Source organism: Rhinoderma darwinii, chromosome 10, assembly GCF_050947455.1.
Source record: "Rhinoderma darwinii isolate aRhiDar2 chromosome 10, aRhiDar2.hap1, whole genome shotgun sequence".
Classification (NCBI taxonomy): Eukaryota; Metazoa; Chordata; class Amphibia; order Anura; family Rhinodermatidae; genus Rhinoderma; species Rhinoderma darwinii.
In genome coordinates this window covers 97,221,654-97,240,794 of record NC_134696.1, presented here as the reverse complement: position 1 = coordinate 97,240,794, position 19,141 = coordinate 97,221,654, and the positions used below count along the sequence as shown (strand labels likewise).

Here is a 19,141-nt window from a genome sequence, read left to right as displayed (position 1 = left end):
GTTGAAACCCTCACGTCAGCGGAAACAACTACAGAATTTAAAGGGAATAGAAAAAAGTGAAAAAAAAACAAAAACAATAAAATAGAATGACATGAATCTATTGACCGATGTCCTCTCTGAATTCTTTGAAATGAGAGGATAAATCTGTCTGGTTTAGTGAAGCAATGGTTTCCATTCCGGGTTGGATTGTTTTGTGTAATTATAAAAATAATGACTCCTTTTTCGATTACTTAACAACAATCCTTAAGTTCACACGGGGCGGATACGCTGCGTAAAAGCACGCAGCGTATCCGCTCTGTGCGCCGCAGAGAATTCGCTGTGGTGCAGTTTCTCGCTCGGAATGTCCGCTGCGGAAAACTGCAATACTTAGCCGGCCTGCTAGCAGGCCAGCCTCCTGGGATGATGTTTCATCTCATGTGACCACCACTACAGCCTGTGATTTGCTGCTGCGGTCACATGGGATGACACGTCATATTATATTATATTTTTGAGCTGCGCTTTTTTGCAGCGGAATAGCAGCGTGTGGATGAGATCTATTTTATATCATCTACTTTGCTGCTACTGTATTTGCTGCTGATTTTCCACAACAAATTCCATTGCGAAAAATCCGCAAAAAATAAGCCCTCATACCATTGAATCGACGGAAAAATAAAAAAGTTACAACTCTCAGAATTCGGCGACACAAAATACATTTTATTTTTTACACTTAGGTTTTTACTTGCAAAAGTAGTAAAATATGGAAAAAACTATATATATTTAGTATCAGCGTAATCATATTGACCCACAGAATAAAATTAACATCTTGCTTTAATTTCACAGGGAATTCCGTAAAAACGTTGCGCAAAAAACCACGGAGGAATCACTGTTTTTTCATTTTCTACCCCACAAATATTTTTTTTCCCGTTTCCTAGTACATTGTACGGCAAAATAAATGTTGCTATGAAAAACTACAACTCGTCCCGCAAAAATCAAGCCCTCATAGTACTATATCGACGGAAAAATAAAGACGTTATGGCTTTTGGAATGTGGGGAGGAAAAAACAAAAATGAAAATCTGAAAAAGCGCTGTGATGGGAAGGGGTTAATATGTAGCTGCTTCTTTTCTCAAGGGACCAAATTGGACAATTATTTAAAAAGCTATTTAATGGGCTGCATGGGCTATTCCCTCTTTAATCCATCATCTGTTAAGCAGGTAAAAGGTCTGGAGTTGATTCCAGATGTGGCATTTGCATTTGGAAGCTGTTGCTGTGAACCCACAACAAGAGGTGAAAGGAGCTCTCAATGCAATGAAACAGACCATCGTTAGGCTGAAAAAAATGAAGAAACCCATCAGGAAGATAGCAGAAAAGTTAGGAGTGGCCATATCAACAGTTTGGTACATTCTTGAAATAAAAGAGCACACTGGTGATCTTGTGAACTCCAAAAGGCCTGGATGTCCAAAAAAGACAACAGTGGTGGTGTAACGACTATGGCCACAGCCCGTCGTTCTGACTTACCCCTCGACGGCCGTGGCCATGGACATCCGACATGCGTGCAGCGTCGTCCTGAGGCGCCGGCACTCACTTCCGGATATCGAGACTGTCTCCGGAGGGCGTGCGCGACCGCGCATGCACGGTCTTAAAGAGCCAGTGCGCGCATATTGCAGGAAGTCTGCAATCTAGTCCAGAATGCTCTGGGCTATAAAAGGGGATCTGCCCTCTTTTTCCTTGCCAGAGCGTTGTTCGTTACCCAAAGTTTGTCATGCTAATGGTCCCCTAGTGTTTTCCAGTTTCCTAGTGTTCCCTGTTCTTGTATCCTGTTCCCGTGCTAGCCTGATCTAGTGTCGTGCTGAGCTGTTGCCGTATTGTGCTGCGTTCCACGCCTGTTCTGCTACACCACACCTGGCGTCTACCCGCTGCCTGGTCCCAGCCGTGCCTCCCTTGCTACTGTCTACGTTGCCTCAGGTATCCTCTCTGAACTATTGACTCTGTACTTTACCTGTTTGACCAGCTGCCATCCCGCTATGCGGTACGGCCTAGTGGTTCCACACCCCGCATAGTGACTGATGGATGATCGCAGAATCCTTTCCATGGTGAAGAAAAACCCCTTCACAACATCTACCCAAGTGTAGAACACTCTCCTGGAAGTAGGTGTATCATTATTGAAGTCTACCATAAAGAGAAGACTTCATGAGAGCAAATACAGAGGGTTCACCACAAGGTGCAAACCATTAATCAGCCTCAAAAATAGAAAGGCCAGATTAGACTTTGCCGCCCAGTTCTGGAACAGCATGAAACTAAGATCAACCTGTACCAGAATGATGGGAGGAAGAAAGTATGGAGAAGGATTGGAATGGTTCGTGATCCAAAGCCACCACATCCTCTGTAAAACATGGTGGAGGCAGTGTGATGGCATGGTGTAGGCAGTGTGATTGTATGGTGGAGGCAGTGTGATGGCATGGTGGAGGCAGTGTGAAGGCATGGTGGAGGCAGTGTGATGGCATGGGCATGCATGGCTGCCAAAGACGCTGGGTCTTTAGTGCTTATTGATGATGTGTACAGATGGACAATGACCCAAAACATACTGTGAAAGCAACCCAGGAGTTTATAAGGCAAAGAAGTGGAATATTCTGCAATGACCGAGTCACCAGATCTCAACCCGATCGAGCTGCATTTCACTTGCTTAAGACAAAACTTAAAGGGGTTGTCCGAGATACCATCATATTTTCAAAAACCCCTTTAATTCATGTAATTTATAAATGTAAATACATTTGTAATATACTTACGTTTTCCAAAGTGGCCCCGTTTCCAGATGCTGCCATGGGGAACTTGACTGGTAACGTCACTCTCTGAACTGGCTCTGCCGCTTTGTTGATCTTGAATTCTTTGCCGGGTATACGACACGTCACTGGTGACGTGGTGCATATCAGCTTGTTCTGCTTTACAGCCCGTAACGCGCATGCGCTGTCACTGCTGTTCTCGCTGTCCCTGCTGTTCTCGAGATAACAGCAGGGGCCGCGCATGCGCGTTACAACAGAACAATCCGATATACAATACGTGGCAAGTGACATGTCGTATACCCGTCAAAGAATTCAAGATCAACAAAGCGGCAGAGCCAGTGCAGAGAGTGACGTCACAAGTCAAGTTCCCCACAGCAGGATCTGGAAACGGGGCAACTTTGGAAAACGTAAGTATATTACAAATGTATTTACATTTATAAATTACATGCATCTAGGGTATGTTCACACGAGGTCATTACGTCCGTAATTGACGGACGTATTTCGGCCGCAAGTACCGGACCGAACACAGTGCATGGAGCCGGGCTCCTAGCATCATAGTTATGTACGACGCTAGGAGTCCCTGCCTCGCTGCAGGACAGTTTTCATGTTTTCAGTACGAGACAGTTGTCTGGCAGCGAGGCAGGGACTCCTAGCGTCGTACATAACTATGATGCTAGGAGCCCGGCTCCCTGCACTGTGTTCGGTCCGGTACTTGCGGCCGAAATACGTCCGTCAATTACGAACATAATGACCTCGTGTGAACATACCCTAAAGGGGTTTTTGAAAATATGATGGTATCTCGGACAACCCCTTTAAGGCAGAAAGACCCACAAACAAGCAACAACTGAAGACCGCTGCAGTAAAGGCCGAGCAAAGCATCACAAAGGAGGAAACCCAGCGTTTGGTGATGTCCATGGGTTCCAGACTTCAGGCCATCATTGCCTGCAAAGGATTGTCTACAAAGTATTAAACAATAAATTTTATTTATGGTAATGTTAATTTGTCCAATTACTTTTGAGCCCCTGAAATGAGGCGGCTGTGCAGAAAAATGGTTGTAATTCCTAAATGTTTCACAGGATATTTTTGTTCAACCCCTTATTTTAAACCTGAAAGTCTAAACTTCAATTGTATCTCCGTTGTTTCATTTCAAATCCAATGTGGTGGCAGCGGAGCCCAAATCATGAAGATTGTGTCACTGTCCAAATAATTCTGCACCTAACTGAATATATATATAATAAAATATTATGGAGAAAAAAAACACATATTTTTTAAAAATATGTTTATAATTAAGACTTGATTTGAATTAAATTTCAGATAATAATATATCCCCTTAAGTCCTGGAAATCTACTTTAGGAAGGTTTCCTTATAGGTATGAAGAATATATTTCAAACATCGCTGTATCTTCAAAATCCCCTTATACCCTACACATGTCATGTTCAGGCGGTTCACTTAAGGCTCTTTCAACCCTGGAGGGAATAGACCTTAAGAAACCATGTTTGAAATCTTGGCCCACAAAAACATAAATGATTGGATTGAGGCAACTGTTAAGGCAAGCCAGGTTGATAATAATAGTATTTAGTGTATAGAATTGAAAGTCATGTCCGTTATACATGGGAGTGAGTGGCCAGATGTAATATGGAAACCAGCAGATAAAGAAGCACAATATAACTGCGGTGATTATCCTGTAGGATCTCCGAGATCTCTGGGGCCTCTTACTTTTTCTAAGTTTGAGAAAAATGGCAACATAACTGATCAAGATGATGAGAAAAGGGATCACAAACATTGTAAATAACCTGATCAGTTGCATGACCGATTTTGCCCTAAGGGCGTAGGTATGTCTATAGTCTACACACCATTCGGATAAGTCATAAACATGGAATAAATATAAGTAAAACACTAAACCAGTCAAGGGAAGACTCAACATCCAAATGATTGCTGCGGTGATTCTCACTAGCTTCCGTGTCCTGTGAACTTTAGCCCAAAATGGCCACATGACCGATACACAGCGGTCAATACTCATGGCTGTCAAGAGAAAAACACTGGCGCTCATGTTCATATTGAACAGAATAATGTTCAATATACAACATATAGTGGGTGAGTATAACGAAAAAAAGAAAAACCATTCTGCAATTCGTAGAGGAAGAGAAGCGCAGCACAGGAAGTCCGCAATGGCCAGGTTCAGGAACCACACGGCACTGATATTCCCCTTCATTCTGAATCCGGCAATCCAGATGACTAATCCATTCCCAATAGTCCCAAGAGCAAAAATAATGCTGTATAAAGTAATTGACATCTTCTGTACAATGTACTCAATTCCATAGCTGTAGTAAATTATGTAACTTGTCTCGTTGTCTTTGAATGACCTTTAGAAGACATGGCAGGGTAGAAGTTAGGCTCATGATAAATTATAAAGTAGCTTCATATATATCTACTTTATGTAAAGGAGCATACATGGAGGACAGGGGGCAAAAAACAAACTGAGGTCATATTGTGGCACTAGGTCACACCACCATGTTCCCCCATCCCAGAACAGGAGGTCCCAGGCCTCGTTGTCCCTCTCTTTTTACTTTTGCTGAACCAGTTACACCCTCCAACCAGGTTCTTCTCTTATGTCTTTGCAATTTCTAAAAAGATGAGGACAAGTTGACCATGTCCAAGAGAAAGGGTTATGGGGCCAACCTGAGCTGGTCCCCCTTTTTCCAGCCAGACTATCTCTATATACATTAATGTTTGAAAAGTTCTGCAATGTTCTCATATACTTTGTGTCTCAATTGCTCATCATTTTCAAGATCTCTCTTTGATGTCATCGACAGGGAGAGTTTACTACATTGGATGAAGTCACGAGCCACGAGTTTACAGTGATAGTCATTACCTACTGTACACTGGAACATTGTAGCAAACACTCAGGACAGGAAACAGATTTATGCTGCTGATCTGACTACACTAATATATTTTATTAAACGCTCCACTGTAGGAAATATGTAATTCCCTGGATGTAAACAAGACTTCAAGAGGAGACATTGAAAATAGAGAGAAATGTAATTATTTTTACAGAATTGTTCATTATACATGTTTGCTGTCTGATTACATATATGTTTGCCTCATTTATACGATGGTCTTCAATTTTCCTGCAGTGCCACCACAGGACAAGTGTAGCATTACATATTACAGAGTTCCCTGAGTCCTCCAAAAAGAGAAAGACACACTTTGTCATTGCTCTCCGCTAGCTAACAGATAATGGTCAGGAACAGGAGACTCCCGTCTATTAAGCCCCTAATAGGGTATTTGCAAATTATTTTTCTTAAATAAAGAACAGAAAACCTTCTAGTCAGGGTTCGTTTAGACACGACTGAGTTATTCTGCTGCAGATTTGGGAGATCTGGCCATGTCAGTTTCTCACTACACAATCTTTTGCTAACGAAATGTAAGTGACGTCTTAATAAATAAATGCAGTGTAAAAAGTCTATTTAAAGAGGCTCTGTCACCAGATTTTGCAGCCCCTATCTCCTATTTCAGCAGATCGGCGCTGCAATGTAGATTACAGTAACGTTTTTCTTTTTTTTTAAACGAGCATTTTTGGCCAAGTTATGACCATTTTTATATTTATGTAAATGAGGCTTTCTAAAGTACAACTGGGCGTGTTTAAAGTAAAAGTCCAACTGGGCGTGTATTATGTGCGTACATCGGGGCGTTTTTACTACTTTTACTAGCTGGGCGTTCTGACGAGAAGTATCATCCACTTCTCTTCACAACGCCCAGCTTCTGGCAGTGCAGACACAGCGTGTTCTCGAGAGATCACACTGTGACGTCACTCACTTCCTGCCCCAGGTCCTGCATCGTGTCGGACCAGCGAGGACACATCGGCACCAGAGGCTACAGTTGATTCTGCAGCAGCTTCGGCGTTTGCAGGTAAGTCGATGTAGCTACTTACCTGCAAACGCTGATGCTGCTGCAGAATGAACTGTAGCCTCTGGTGCCGATGTGGCCGACACGATGCAGGACCTGGGGCAGGAAGTGAGTGACGTCACAGTGTGATCTCTCGAGAACACGCTGTGTCTGCACTGCCAGAAGCTGGGCGTTCTGAAGAGAAGTGGATGATACTTCTCGTCAGAACGCCCAGCTAGTAAAAGAAGTAAAAACGCCCCGATGTACGCACATAATACACGCCCAGTTGGACTTTTACTTTAAACACGCCCATTTCTACTTTAGAAAGCCTCATTTACATAAATATAAAAATGGTCATAACTTGGCCAAAAATGCTCGTTTTAAAAAAAACAAAAAACGTTACTCTTATCTACATTGCAGCGCCGATCTGCTGCAATAGGAGATAGGGGTTGCAAAATCTGGTGACAGAGCCTCTTTAAGGTTCTGTTCACATCTGTGTCGTGGTTATAAAATGAAACCTCAATGCATTGCAAATGGACAGAATATGCGTTCGACGAGGTCTGTTGGGTTCTGCCAAGTTTTCCATCATTTTGACGTGAAGAATAATGCAACATGCAGAATCGACACAAATAAAGTGTAAACTACTGAACATTTATGAGGAAAACATCCAAGAATGAGGAATATAAACTTACTGGTTGTTGTAATCCGGAGTTATATCAGAAAAGGTCCGGTTCAAATCTGAAGTATTCATTCTTACTTTTTACCTAAAAAAATTAAATAATAATAATAAAACAGATTGTTATTAAAATTAATTTTGGCGCCGATTGTATCACGCTAGCTGTCCTTTTCGATTAGATCCGAATAAATTTGCTGTGAGTCACTAATGCTCTGATTGCCGTGTCTGTCTCCCTGATGTCTCCTATGACTGTATGCAAGTTGAATACCGCTCTAGAAAACATCACTGATTCAGACATGACAATCGGGGTACTTGCAATTCCACGCCTAAAAAAAATAATTACCAAACTCACCTTCCCTGGTGTTCCGTAGCGACGCTTCCCTACCGGCCTCCTGAAATGACAATCACAAGCTGCAGTGGTCACATGGGACAAAATTACATCATCTTCGTAGGTTGGCAGGGACTTGTCGCTACGACATATGATATTCTGTTTTATTTTAGGGGTGAAATCGCAAGTGCCCGAATTGTCCTGTTTGACTCTTTCTCTTTGATGTCTTCTGAGGTCGTCTTCTCCCTTTTATTTTTTTCAATTTTTAAAATAGAATCCGGCGGCCGCCATTTTGCAGATTCATGTGCTGTGTCCGAAAATTCTGGTAAATTTGGGGCCAAATTTGCTTTGTATAAAATTGATTTGTTCATCACTAATTGTTATCTAATTTAATCATCATGACATTGCAGTAGATCTATCTATCTATCTATCTATCTATCTATCTATCTATCTATCTATCTATCTATCTATCTATCTATCTATCTATCTATCTATCTGTCTGTCTGTCTATCTATCTATCTATCTATTTATCTATCAGTCCGTCTATCTGTCTAATATTTATCCATATCTTATTTGTATTTCTCCAGCAGATTAGTTATAGCAGGCGTAGATTTAACTTTCTAGTGCACGGACGGCCATAATGCACCTGATCTATTAAAAACTGTGTGCCTCTTATTAACATGAGTGTAGGAGGTAGAAAAACAGGAATACTTCCCCAGCGCTGTCTCTTTGCATAGAAGGTACATGCAGAGTGTATATAGCAATCAGTACATAGGAGGCAGGAGATAAAATACTATATGTTTTAATTAGAATAAGCTACGTGTTACGAGGTCGGACCAACCTCTTCATCAGGCAAACTTACATACATGGTATGTTTTTATGCCTGATGAAGAGGTTGGTCCGACCTCGTAACGCATAGCTTATTCTGATTAAAACATATAGTATTTTATCTCCTGCCTCCTATAGACTGATTGCTATATACACTCTGCATGTACCTTCTATGCAAAGAGACAGCGCTGGTGAAGTATTCCTAATTTTTATTTTTCTACCTTCTACACTCATCATAACATGGTGCCCGTGTGGCTCCCGGGTGAAATTCTAGCTGCAGTCTCCTATTCTGTCAAGCACAAGAGATTTTTGTGCCCCCAGCACAACACATTTTGGTAAGCATAATTCTTACACCCAAGCCCTTATTGCCTTTACGTTTTGATGATGCACCATGTGCGCCAGGCGTTCTCTCTCTTTTTTCATTCCTTCGACTTTTAGATATTAACCCCTTCAGGACCAAGCTCATTTTGGCCTTCAGGACCAGACCCATTTTTTCAAATCTGACATATTTCACTTTATGTGGTAATAACTCCGGAATGCTTTTACCTATCAAAGCGATTCTGAGATTGTTTTCTCGTGACACATTGGACTTTATGATAGAGGAAAAATGTGGTCGATAAATTCAATATTTACCAGTGAAAAACACCAAAATTTTGTGAAAAGTTGCAAAAATTAACATTTTTCTAAATGTAAATGTATCTGCTTGTAAGACAGGCAGTTATACCACACAAAATTGTTGCTAATTAACATCCCCCATATGTCTACTTTAGATTTGCATCGTTTTTTGAACGTCCTTTTATTTTTCTATGACGTCACAAGGCTTAGAACTTTAGCAGCAATTTCTCACATTTTCAAGAAAATTTCAAAAGGCTATTTTTACAGGGGCCAGTTTAGTTATGAAGCGGCTTTTAGGGCCTTATATATTAGAAACCCCCAAAAAGTCACCCCATTTAAAAAACTTCACCCCTCAAAGTATTCAAAACAGCTTTTAGAAAGTTTCTTAACCCTTTAAACGTTTCACAGGAATTAAAGCAACGTAGAGATGAAATTCATTTTTAATCAATTTTTTTGTAACACAGAAGTTTTTACCAGAGATACGCAACTCAATATTTATTGCCCAGATTCTGCAGTTTTTAGAAATATCCCACATGTGGCTCTAGTGCGGTAATGGACTGAAGCACCGGCCTCGGAAGCAAAGGAGCACCTTGTGGATTTTGGGCCTCCTTTTTATTAGAAAATATTTTAGGCACCATGTCAGGTTTCAAGGGCTCTTTCAAAACAGTGGAAATCCACCAAAAGTGACCCCATTTGGGAAACTACACCCTTTGAGGAAATTATCTAGGGGTATAGTGAGCATTTTGACCCCGCAGGTTTTTTGCAGAAATTATTGGAAGTAGGCCGAGAAAATGAAAATCGTCATTCTTTCAAAGATAATTTAGGTTTAGCTAATTTATTCTAATTTCCACGAGGACTAAAGGAGAAAAAGCGCCACAACATTTGTAAAGCAATTTCTCCCGAGTAAAACAATACCCCACATGTGGTTATAAACGGATGTTTGGACACACGGCGGAGCTTAGAAGGGAAAGAGCGCTATTTGGCTTTTGGAGCTCAAATTTAGCAGGAATGGTTTGCGGAGGCCATGTCACATTTGCAAAGCCCCTGAGGGACCAAAACAGTGAAAACGCCAAAAAAGTGACTCCATTGAGAAAACTAAACCCCTTGAGGAATACATCTAAAGGTGTAGTGAGCATTTTGCCCCCACAGGTGTTTCATAGATTTTATTAGAATTGGGCAGTGAAAATAAAAAAAATCCTTTTTCTTCAATAAGACGTAGCTTTAGCTCAAAATTTTTAATTTTCTCAACAAATAAAGGAAAAAAAGAACCCCAACATTTGTAAAGCAACTTCTCTGGAGTACGGCAATACCCCACACGTGGTCATAAAATGCTGTTTGGGCACATGGCAGGGCTCAGAAGGGAAGGAGCGCCATTTGCTTTTGGTGTACAGATTTTGCTGCATTTGGTTTCTGGTCGCTATGTTGCATTTGCAAAGTCCCTGTGGGACCAAAACAGTGGATCCCCCCCAGAAGTGACCCCATTTTGGAAACAACACCCTCAAGGTATTCACCTAGGGGTGTAGTGAGCATGTTAACCCCACAGGTGTTTTGCAGAAATTCGTGTGCACACGATGTGGGAGAATGAAAATGGGAATTTTTCCTTAGATACGACAATATGTGATGCCCAGCTTGTGCCACCATAACAAGACAGCTCTCAATTATTATGCGGTGTTTCCCTGTTTTAGAATCACCCTACATGTGGCCCTAATCTTTTGCCTGGACATTCGACAGGGCTCAGGAGTGAAAGAGTACCGTGTAAAATTGAGGCCTAATTTGGCGACATATAAAGTATTGGTTCACAATTGCAGAGGCTTTGATGTGAAATAATAAAAGAAACCCCTGAGAAGTGACCCCATTTTGGAAACTGCACCCCTCAAGGCATTTATTAAGAGGTGTAGTGAGCATTTTCACCCCACGTGTCTTTTCCATAAATGATTGCGCTGCGGAAGGTACAAATTAAAAATTTTCCCTAGATATGCCAATTCAGTGTCAAATATGTCGTGCCCATCTTGTGCCACTTTTTTTTTTTATAAACAGCGTTCACCGTACGTTCTAAACTACATGTTACCTTTATTCTGAGGGTCAGTACGATTCCGGCGATACCAAATTTATAGAACTTTTTTATAACTTTTTGCACAATAAAATTACTTTTGGAAGATAATGTATTTTTTCTGTTGCCATGTTGTGAGAGCCATAACTTTTACATTTTTTCATCTATAGAGCTGTGTGAGGGCTGTTTTTTGCGAGACGTGGTATAGATTTTTTAGGTACCATTTTTGGATACATGCGACTTTTTGATCACTTTTTATTTCAATTTTTGGAAGACAGTGACCAAAAAAACAGTAATTATGGCAGTGTTTTTGAGGGGTTTGTTTTACGGCGTTCACTGCGCTGGATAAATAACATAAAATTTTTATAGTTCAGGTCGTTACGGTCGCTGCGATACCAAATATGTATGGCTTTATTATTTTTTTCTATAATAAATGACTTGATAAGTGAAAAAGGGCGATTGTGTTTTGTGTTATTATTTGTAACTTTTATTGTATGTTTTACAACTTTTATTTTTACTTTTTTTACACTTTTTTTTTACACTTTTCTTTAGTCCCACTAGGGGACTTGAATGTCCAACTGTTTGTTTGATGTTCTAATACATTGCACTACCTATCTAGTGCAATGTATTGGAACTGTCAGTTGTTCACTGACAGCAAGCCGATAAGGCTCTGCCTCTGGGCGGGGCCTAATCAGCTTACGTAATGGCAGACAGGAGTCCATTGTTCGGGCTCCTGTTGCCATAGTAACAGTCACCAGCCTTGCCATCGCATTGCAAGGCTGCCGATTTTCTTCAAACCTCTAGGATGCAGTGATCACAATGGATCGCTGCATCGAAGGGGTTAATGCCAGGAATCGGAGCTAGCTCCGGTTCCTGGCAATAGATCGGGGTGTCCGCTGTAACATACAGCGGACACCCACTGCTGATGACGCCGGCTCAGCTTCTGAGCCGGAAGCTGAGCCGGCGCCATCTTGCCGATGGTACCGGGAGCCTCCTAGGCCCCGCCGACGACGGGGCATAGGAGGATTCCGTTACTGGCGGACCGGGAGGTAAGCATTAGCCCTCCGATCGCCTTTGCAGCCACCGGCAACCCAGCGATCACGTTGCTGGGGTGCCGGTGGCTATAAACTCCTCACATGCTGCAATCTCTATTGAACGCAGCATGTGAGGGGTTAATCGGTCGGATCGGAGGCTAGCTCTGGTCCTGCCCGATACCTCAGGGTGCCAGCTGTAACATACAGCTGTCACCCGGTGGTGATGTCGCTGGCTCAGCTCCTGAGCCAGCTTCATCTCCATGACGTACAGTAACGTGAAAATATGGTAAGACACCAGTTTTCTTGACGTTACTATACGTGATCCGGCGGGAAGGGGTTAATAACATGGGCGCATCTTACTCTGGTAGTTTTTATATTAGGACTGGCGTATACAATATTAGTCTTATTAAATTTCCGCAAATCTATGCACATAACTGTTACAAGAAATTGTTGCTCTATAAATAATGGAGACTTACTAATATTTAAAAAAAATATAAACACTTTCAGCATCCAAACATAAATAACAAAATTTCTTGATTATATTACACTCATGTCAGAGTCTGTAGAAGCTTCAAATAAACATCTTCTTGTGGAAGGTCCTTTTCTTATTTCTAAGAGTCACTTTAGGGATAAAAGACAAGGTAAAACTGTACTAAAAAAACGAATCTACAAAAATCTGTAAAACAGTTAATCTCCTATACGAGGCATCCCAAATATACTGTAAGAAGCACTGAATGTAGGAGGCAAAAAAACAAAAACCGGTTGCGGTTCCTTTGGTTTTGGGCTACTGTTTTATCTCTACTCCGATTGATCCCAATGCAGTAACAATGCAGTCTGAGAATGTTTGATGACTCATTTAGCTCTTCTATATCTGTATATACTGGGGAGGTATTTTACTCATACTGATATTTTAAATTAAACCCATTAGTATATGAATGTTAGATGAATTATGATGATATTTCCATTTTGTACTGTTTTCTTATTTTTTTCCCATTAGTTTTTTTATTTATTTTTTTATGAATATTTTAGGCTATCCAAATTGTGAAGACTTCTCAGATAATCCAAATTATAAATTATTTGCATGATCCTTAAATGATTATAAAATTGTTAAAAAATGTTTTTGGTTGTTTGTAATATACATAAATACTGTGATGTTAAGAGATTATAACTACACCTGAGAAAACTGCATCCAATGCTATTACTGACCCAGAATTCCCTTGCCAAAAGAACTCTCCCCTTTAATAAATCCACATAAAAGTACTGTAAAAAAAAAATGAATACCAAATTTTCTGAATGTCAAACACACTTCCTAGTCATAAGTAAATACAACCGTAGAGAGCTGGATTAGCTTATTTCTATCATTGGCAAAACTATAAATTCATTTTAGAAACTATTATTTAATTTTTTTTTATAAAAAAAAAATATATATATACAATTTAATTGGCATTTTAAAAAAAATAGTTGACTATTAATCCTGGATGTATTCATTTTTTAATTAATTGAAGTTAGTATAAATTAAATAAATTTTAAATGTCTTAATAATAAAAACAAAAGATGTATTATTAGTTAAATAATTATTGAATAATTAAATTATAATTTAAATTTCACTTTTTATAAAATTAATCATTTATCATAATTAAATGTGACATCTAAATTTAAAATTAAATAATTAAATATATGTTCCAAAATACTTTTTTTCATTTTTATTAATTATGTTGATCATGGTGTAGATGATGATGAAGATGATGATGATGATGATTATTATTATTATTATTATAAAAAATAAAGTCTCTCATTTAGAAATTTTACATTCCATTTAAATCTTACCTTACAATAACTTCTTTCTGCTACTTTTGAGAAGGCACGGGTCTTTTCCTTTTTTGCTGCTACAATATTTTACTATAGAATAGAAGATAATGATTATAATCTGCCTGTTCCGTTATAATACTCTCATGGGGCTGTATTCTTATGGCAGTCTATCAAGTGGTGCATGACTCACTGGTTGATAAGATGTCAGATAGGTTAAAATTTTATAAAATAAATGGAAATTAAAAGCTATAGACAAGTACTAACTATGAAAGCAAAACTTTACATAATAATAAAAAAGCACACAAGAAAACGGAGTGACTTAAATTACAAGGTAATCATTACAATGGAGCAGTAAGGCGAAGTTTAAAGATTTTCATTGGCTGAAAGCTGTAAGCACCGCTGGCTCCAGGTATAAATAGCTATGCTATACCTAAATGGAGAACACCAAAAATCCCCCAATAAATGTAATGAGAATAAACCCTTATTGGTGTATGATATGTAAAGGGGAAGGGGCATATGAGCCCATAATAAACATGGTAGTAACGGTGTAAAAATCCGCTATACGAAACAAGCAATCTAAAAATCGGTGTCTGACACACCAAAAATCAATTTAAAAAAATAATTAAAATTGTTTGTTTGCCAGGTATAAATAGATATTTGAGCGACATTGAGTCTGTCGTCTACCCCACCTTCACAAGCATTAAATTGTTTTTTTCCATGAAACTTTACAGCTTAATCTATATTTATAGACACATAGTGATGTTTCTAAATGAAATATTTACATCCTTCTGAATAGCTATCATTTTGTCTAAAGAATCACGTAGACAACATAGACAAACATACTAAGTCTAGATAGACAGAAAGAGAGATAGATCTATCTCTATAACTGGGCCCCCTAAACCCTGTTCCAGCTAACTCGGCTCCCGCTGACTCCCAGCCACATCCTGGTTAGGTGCTTGGGAGTTAAGGAGAAAACTGAGCTCACTGAGCTATGTGTTTCCGTAACTCCCATAGAAGTGAATGGGAGTAACGGAAACAGTATAGCACAGCGAGCGATGCTGTTTCCGCAACTACTGAGTTCCGGAACAGCGTAGTTTGCCGTACTACGCCGTTTCTGTAACTCCCATCCACTTCTATGGACGCTACGGAAACAGCATACATCAGCAAGCACTCGGTTGTTTCCGTAACATCCGACCACCTAACCAGGAAGTGCTCGGGAGGCAGCGGAGCCGAGTAAGCTAGATTGGGGTTAAGGGGGCCCTGTTCTAGAGATAGGTGCATGTCCTGGGACTTGCATCTATCGGATTTTTATGGCTTATCCTGTGCATATGCCATAAAAGTACAAGAGGGGAAAACCCATTTAAACATGCAATCATTATAGCCATTCTTAAGAAGCCATCCCCTGACCCGTACTCTTTTGTCAAATCCTACTACTCCTATTTGTTTCAAAACTCCTTGAACAACATTTCTGCTTTGAACAATTCTCCCCCCTTTAATCCAAATCTCTTTTCAACCATCTACAATTTGGATTCTGAACCCCTCCACCCTACTGAAACAGCTATTACCAATGTAACTAATAATCTTTTAGCATCCAAAGCTTCTGTGCCGCTCTTTCTAGATCTCGTCTATCTTCTACATTACTCTGTGCTCCTCCTTCTAGACCAGTCCTCTACCTTCTACATTACTCTGTGCTCCTCCTTCTAGACCTGTTCTCTGCCTTCTACATTACTCCGTGCTCCTCCTTCTAGACCTATCCTCTGCCTTCTACATTAGTCTGTGCTTCTTCTTCTAGATGTAAAGGATCTGCCAGGCACAGCTTCTGTATCTACGCCCATAGGTAATCAGTCTGCACCTGCTTCTATATCTGTGAGACTGACTCCTTCTTCCACCACTCAGGATGGCAGGCTTAGGAGTGGGAGAGCCTATCGCAGCCTGGCCAGACGGAGCTAGCTCCCGCCCTCTGTCTATTTATACCTGCTTTTCCTGTTCCTCCTTGTTTGTGATTCTTATCGTTTGGTTTCCTGGCCCTGCTGCAGCTTCTTGAACTATTTGTCCCTGCTTCATATTGACCCCGGCTTACTGACTACTCTCCTGCTCTGCGTTTGGTACCTCGTACACTCCTGGTTTGACTCGGCTTGTTCACTATTCTCCTGCTCTGCGTTTGGTATCTCATACACTCCTGGTTTGACTCGGCTCGTTCACTACTTTTGTTGCTCACGGTGTTGCCGTGGGCAACAGCCCCTTTTCCCTTAGCTTCTGTGTAGCCTTGTTTGTTTGTCTGTCGTGCACTTATTGAGCGTAGGGACAGTCGCCCAGTTGTAACCCGTCGCCTAGGGCGGGTCGTTGCAAGTAGGCAGGGACTGAGTAGCGGGTAGATTAGGGCTCACTTGTCTGTTTCCCTACCCCTATCATTACATAATCACAAGCCCATATACCTAGTCTACCCTGGTCCCTGACACTACTATGGACCCCCTTGAGACCCTGGCTCAGCAAATGCAGGGTCTCTCCCTACAGGTCCAGGCCCTGGCTCAGAGGGTCAACCAGCCTGATGCTACCATGGTATGCTACCATGGTAGTGCCCCTCACCTCACCTCTTGAACCCCACCTCAAGTTGCCTGACCGGTTCTCAGGGGACCGGAAGACTTTTCTCTCCTTTCGGGAGAGTTGTAGGCTCTATTTTCGCTTAAATCCCCACTCCTCAGGTTCTGAGAGCCAGCGGGTGGGTATAATTATGTCCCGGCTCCTGGAGGGGCCCCAAGAATGGGCCTTCTCCTTGGCTGCTGACGCCCCTGAACTTTCCTCCGTTGATCTTTTCTTTTCTGCTCTCGGACTCATTTATGACGAGACTGACAAGACTGCCTTTGCCGAGAGTCAGCTGGTGACCTTACGTCAGGGTAAGAGACCTGTTGAGGAGTATTGTTCTGACTTTAGGAAGTGGTTCATAGCTTCTCGGTGGAATGACCCTGCCTTAAGGTGCCAGTTTAGGTTGGGCCTGTCGAATGCTCTGAAAGACCTGCTAGTTAGCTACCCCTCTGCTGACTCCCTAGACCAGGTTATGGCTTTAGCGGTACGACTTGACCGACGTCTCAGGGAACGACGACTTGAACGTCTTGGTGTTTTCTCCTCCGACTCCCCCATGATGCCTCCCGAGGTTCCGTTGCTTCGTTCTTCCACGGAAGACTCGGAGGTACCTATGCAACTCGGGGCCTCCGTGTCCCCCCAACAACATAGAGAGTTCCGCAGGAAGAATGGTCTCTGCTTCTACTGTGGGGATGACAAGCATCAAGTGAACAACTGTCCTAGGCGTAAGAATAAGCAGCCGGAAAACTTTCGCACCAAAGTGATCATCGGGGAGGTCACTTGGGCGCACAGGTATTTCCAGTAAATATGAAACGTAATAAAATCTTGCTTCCCTTTCAGGTCTCTTTTGGTGGTAGGTCTGCTACCGGCAGTGCCTTCGTGAATTCAGGGTCTTCTGCTAATATCATGTCTGTGGAATTTGCTATGTCTCTAGCTATGCCTTTGATTGATTTGCCTAAACCTGTCCCGGTAGTTGGTATCGACTCCACTCCTCTTGCTAATGGTTATTTTACACAGCATACCCCTGTTTTTGAACTCCTTGTTGGCTTCATGCATTTGGAGCAGTGCTCTGTACTGTTAATGCAGAGATTATCTTCCGATTCGGTTTTAGGCCTTCCCTGGTTGCAGTTGCATAATCCCACGTTTGACTGGAATACTGGGGATCTTACCAAATGGGGTAATGAATGCTTGACGTCATGTTTTTCTGTTAATTCTATTTATCCCCCTGAGGAGGTGAACACGCTACCTGAGTTTGTTCAGGACTTCGCTGATGTTTTCTCTAAGGAGGCCTCCGAAGTGTTTCCTCCTCATAGAGAATACGATTGCGCAATCGATTTGGTACCAGGAGCTAAGCTCCCTAAGGGTAGGATATTTAATCTCTCTTGTCCCGAACGTGAAGCCATGAGAGAGTATATCCAGGAATGCCTGGCCAAGGGTTACATTCGCCCCTCTACTTCTCCGGTAGGTGCTGGCTTCTTCTTCGTAGGGAAGAAGGATGGTGGTCTTAGGCCATGCATTGACTACCGAAACCTGAATAAGGTCACTGTGAGGAACCAGTATCCCCTTCCATTGATTCCTGATCTCTTTAATCAGGTTCAGGGGGCCCAATGGTTCTCTAAGTTTGATCTACGGGGGGCTTATAACCTTATCCGCATTAAAGAGGGGGATGAGTGGAAGACTGCGTTTAACACGCCCGAAGGTCATTTCAAATACCTCGTCATGCCCTTTGGGTTGTGTAATGCTCCCGCGGTCTTCCATAATTTCATAAATTAGATTTTAAGAGACTACCTGGGGGTATTTCTTGTAGTGTACCTTGATGACATACTCGTGTTTTCCAAGGACTGGTCCTCCCACATTGAGCATGTCAGGAAGGTGCTCCAGGTCCTTCGGGAAAACAAATTGTTTGCGAAGACCGAAAAATGTGTGTTTGGGGTGCAGGAGATACAATTTTTGGGCCAAATCCTCACTCCTCATGAATTCCGCATGGACCCCGCCAAGGTCCAGGCTGTGGCGGAATGGGTCCAACCTGCCTCCCTGAAGGCGTTACAGTGATTCCTGGGGTTCGCAAATTATTACAGGAGATTTATTGCTAATTTCTCGGTCATCGCTAAGCCTCTTACGGATCTCGCTCGCAAAGGTGCTGATATCCACTGGCCTCCTGAGGCTGCTGAGGCTGTCCAGGCGTTTGAGGTCCTTAAGAAGTGATTTATCTCGGCCCCGGTGCTGGTTCAGCCCAACCAAATAGAGCCATTTATCGTGGAGGTTGACGCATCCGAGGTGGGAGTGGGGGCTGTCTTGTCCCAGGGTACCAGTTCCCTCACCCATCTCCGTCCCTGTGCCTACTTCTCCAGGAAGTTTTCGCCCACTGAGAGTAACTATAATATTGGCAACCGCGAACTCTTGGCCATTAAATGGGCATTTGAAGAGTGGCGCCACTTCCTGGAGGGGGCTAGGCACCAGGTAACGGTCCTTACCGACCACAAGAATCTGGTTTTCCTAGAATCTGCCCGGAGGCTAAACCCGAGACAAGCTCGATGGGCGTTATTTTTTACCAGATTCATCTTTTTGGTTACCTATA

At 41.8% G+C, this 19,141-nt stretch overlaps 1 protein-coding gene across 1 annotated transcript; it reads right to left on the bottom strand.

Annotated features, from left to right (window-relative positions):
- Nucleotides 1-4,172: 4,172 nt before the first annotated feature.
- LOC142662659 (formyl peptide receptor-related sequence 1-like) lies at nt 4,173-7,394 on the bottom strand. Its single transcript, XM_075840869.1, has 3 exons — nt 7,336-7,394; nt 4,612-5,121; nt 4,173-4,578 (listed from the first exon to the last, which is right to left on the bottom strand). The coding sequence occupies exons 1-3, from the start codon at nt 7,392-7,394 to the stop codon at nt 4,173-4,175; spliced, it is 975 nt and encodes a 324-aa protein (XP_075696984.1).
- Nucleotides 7,395-19,141: the final 11,747 nt, after the last annotated feature.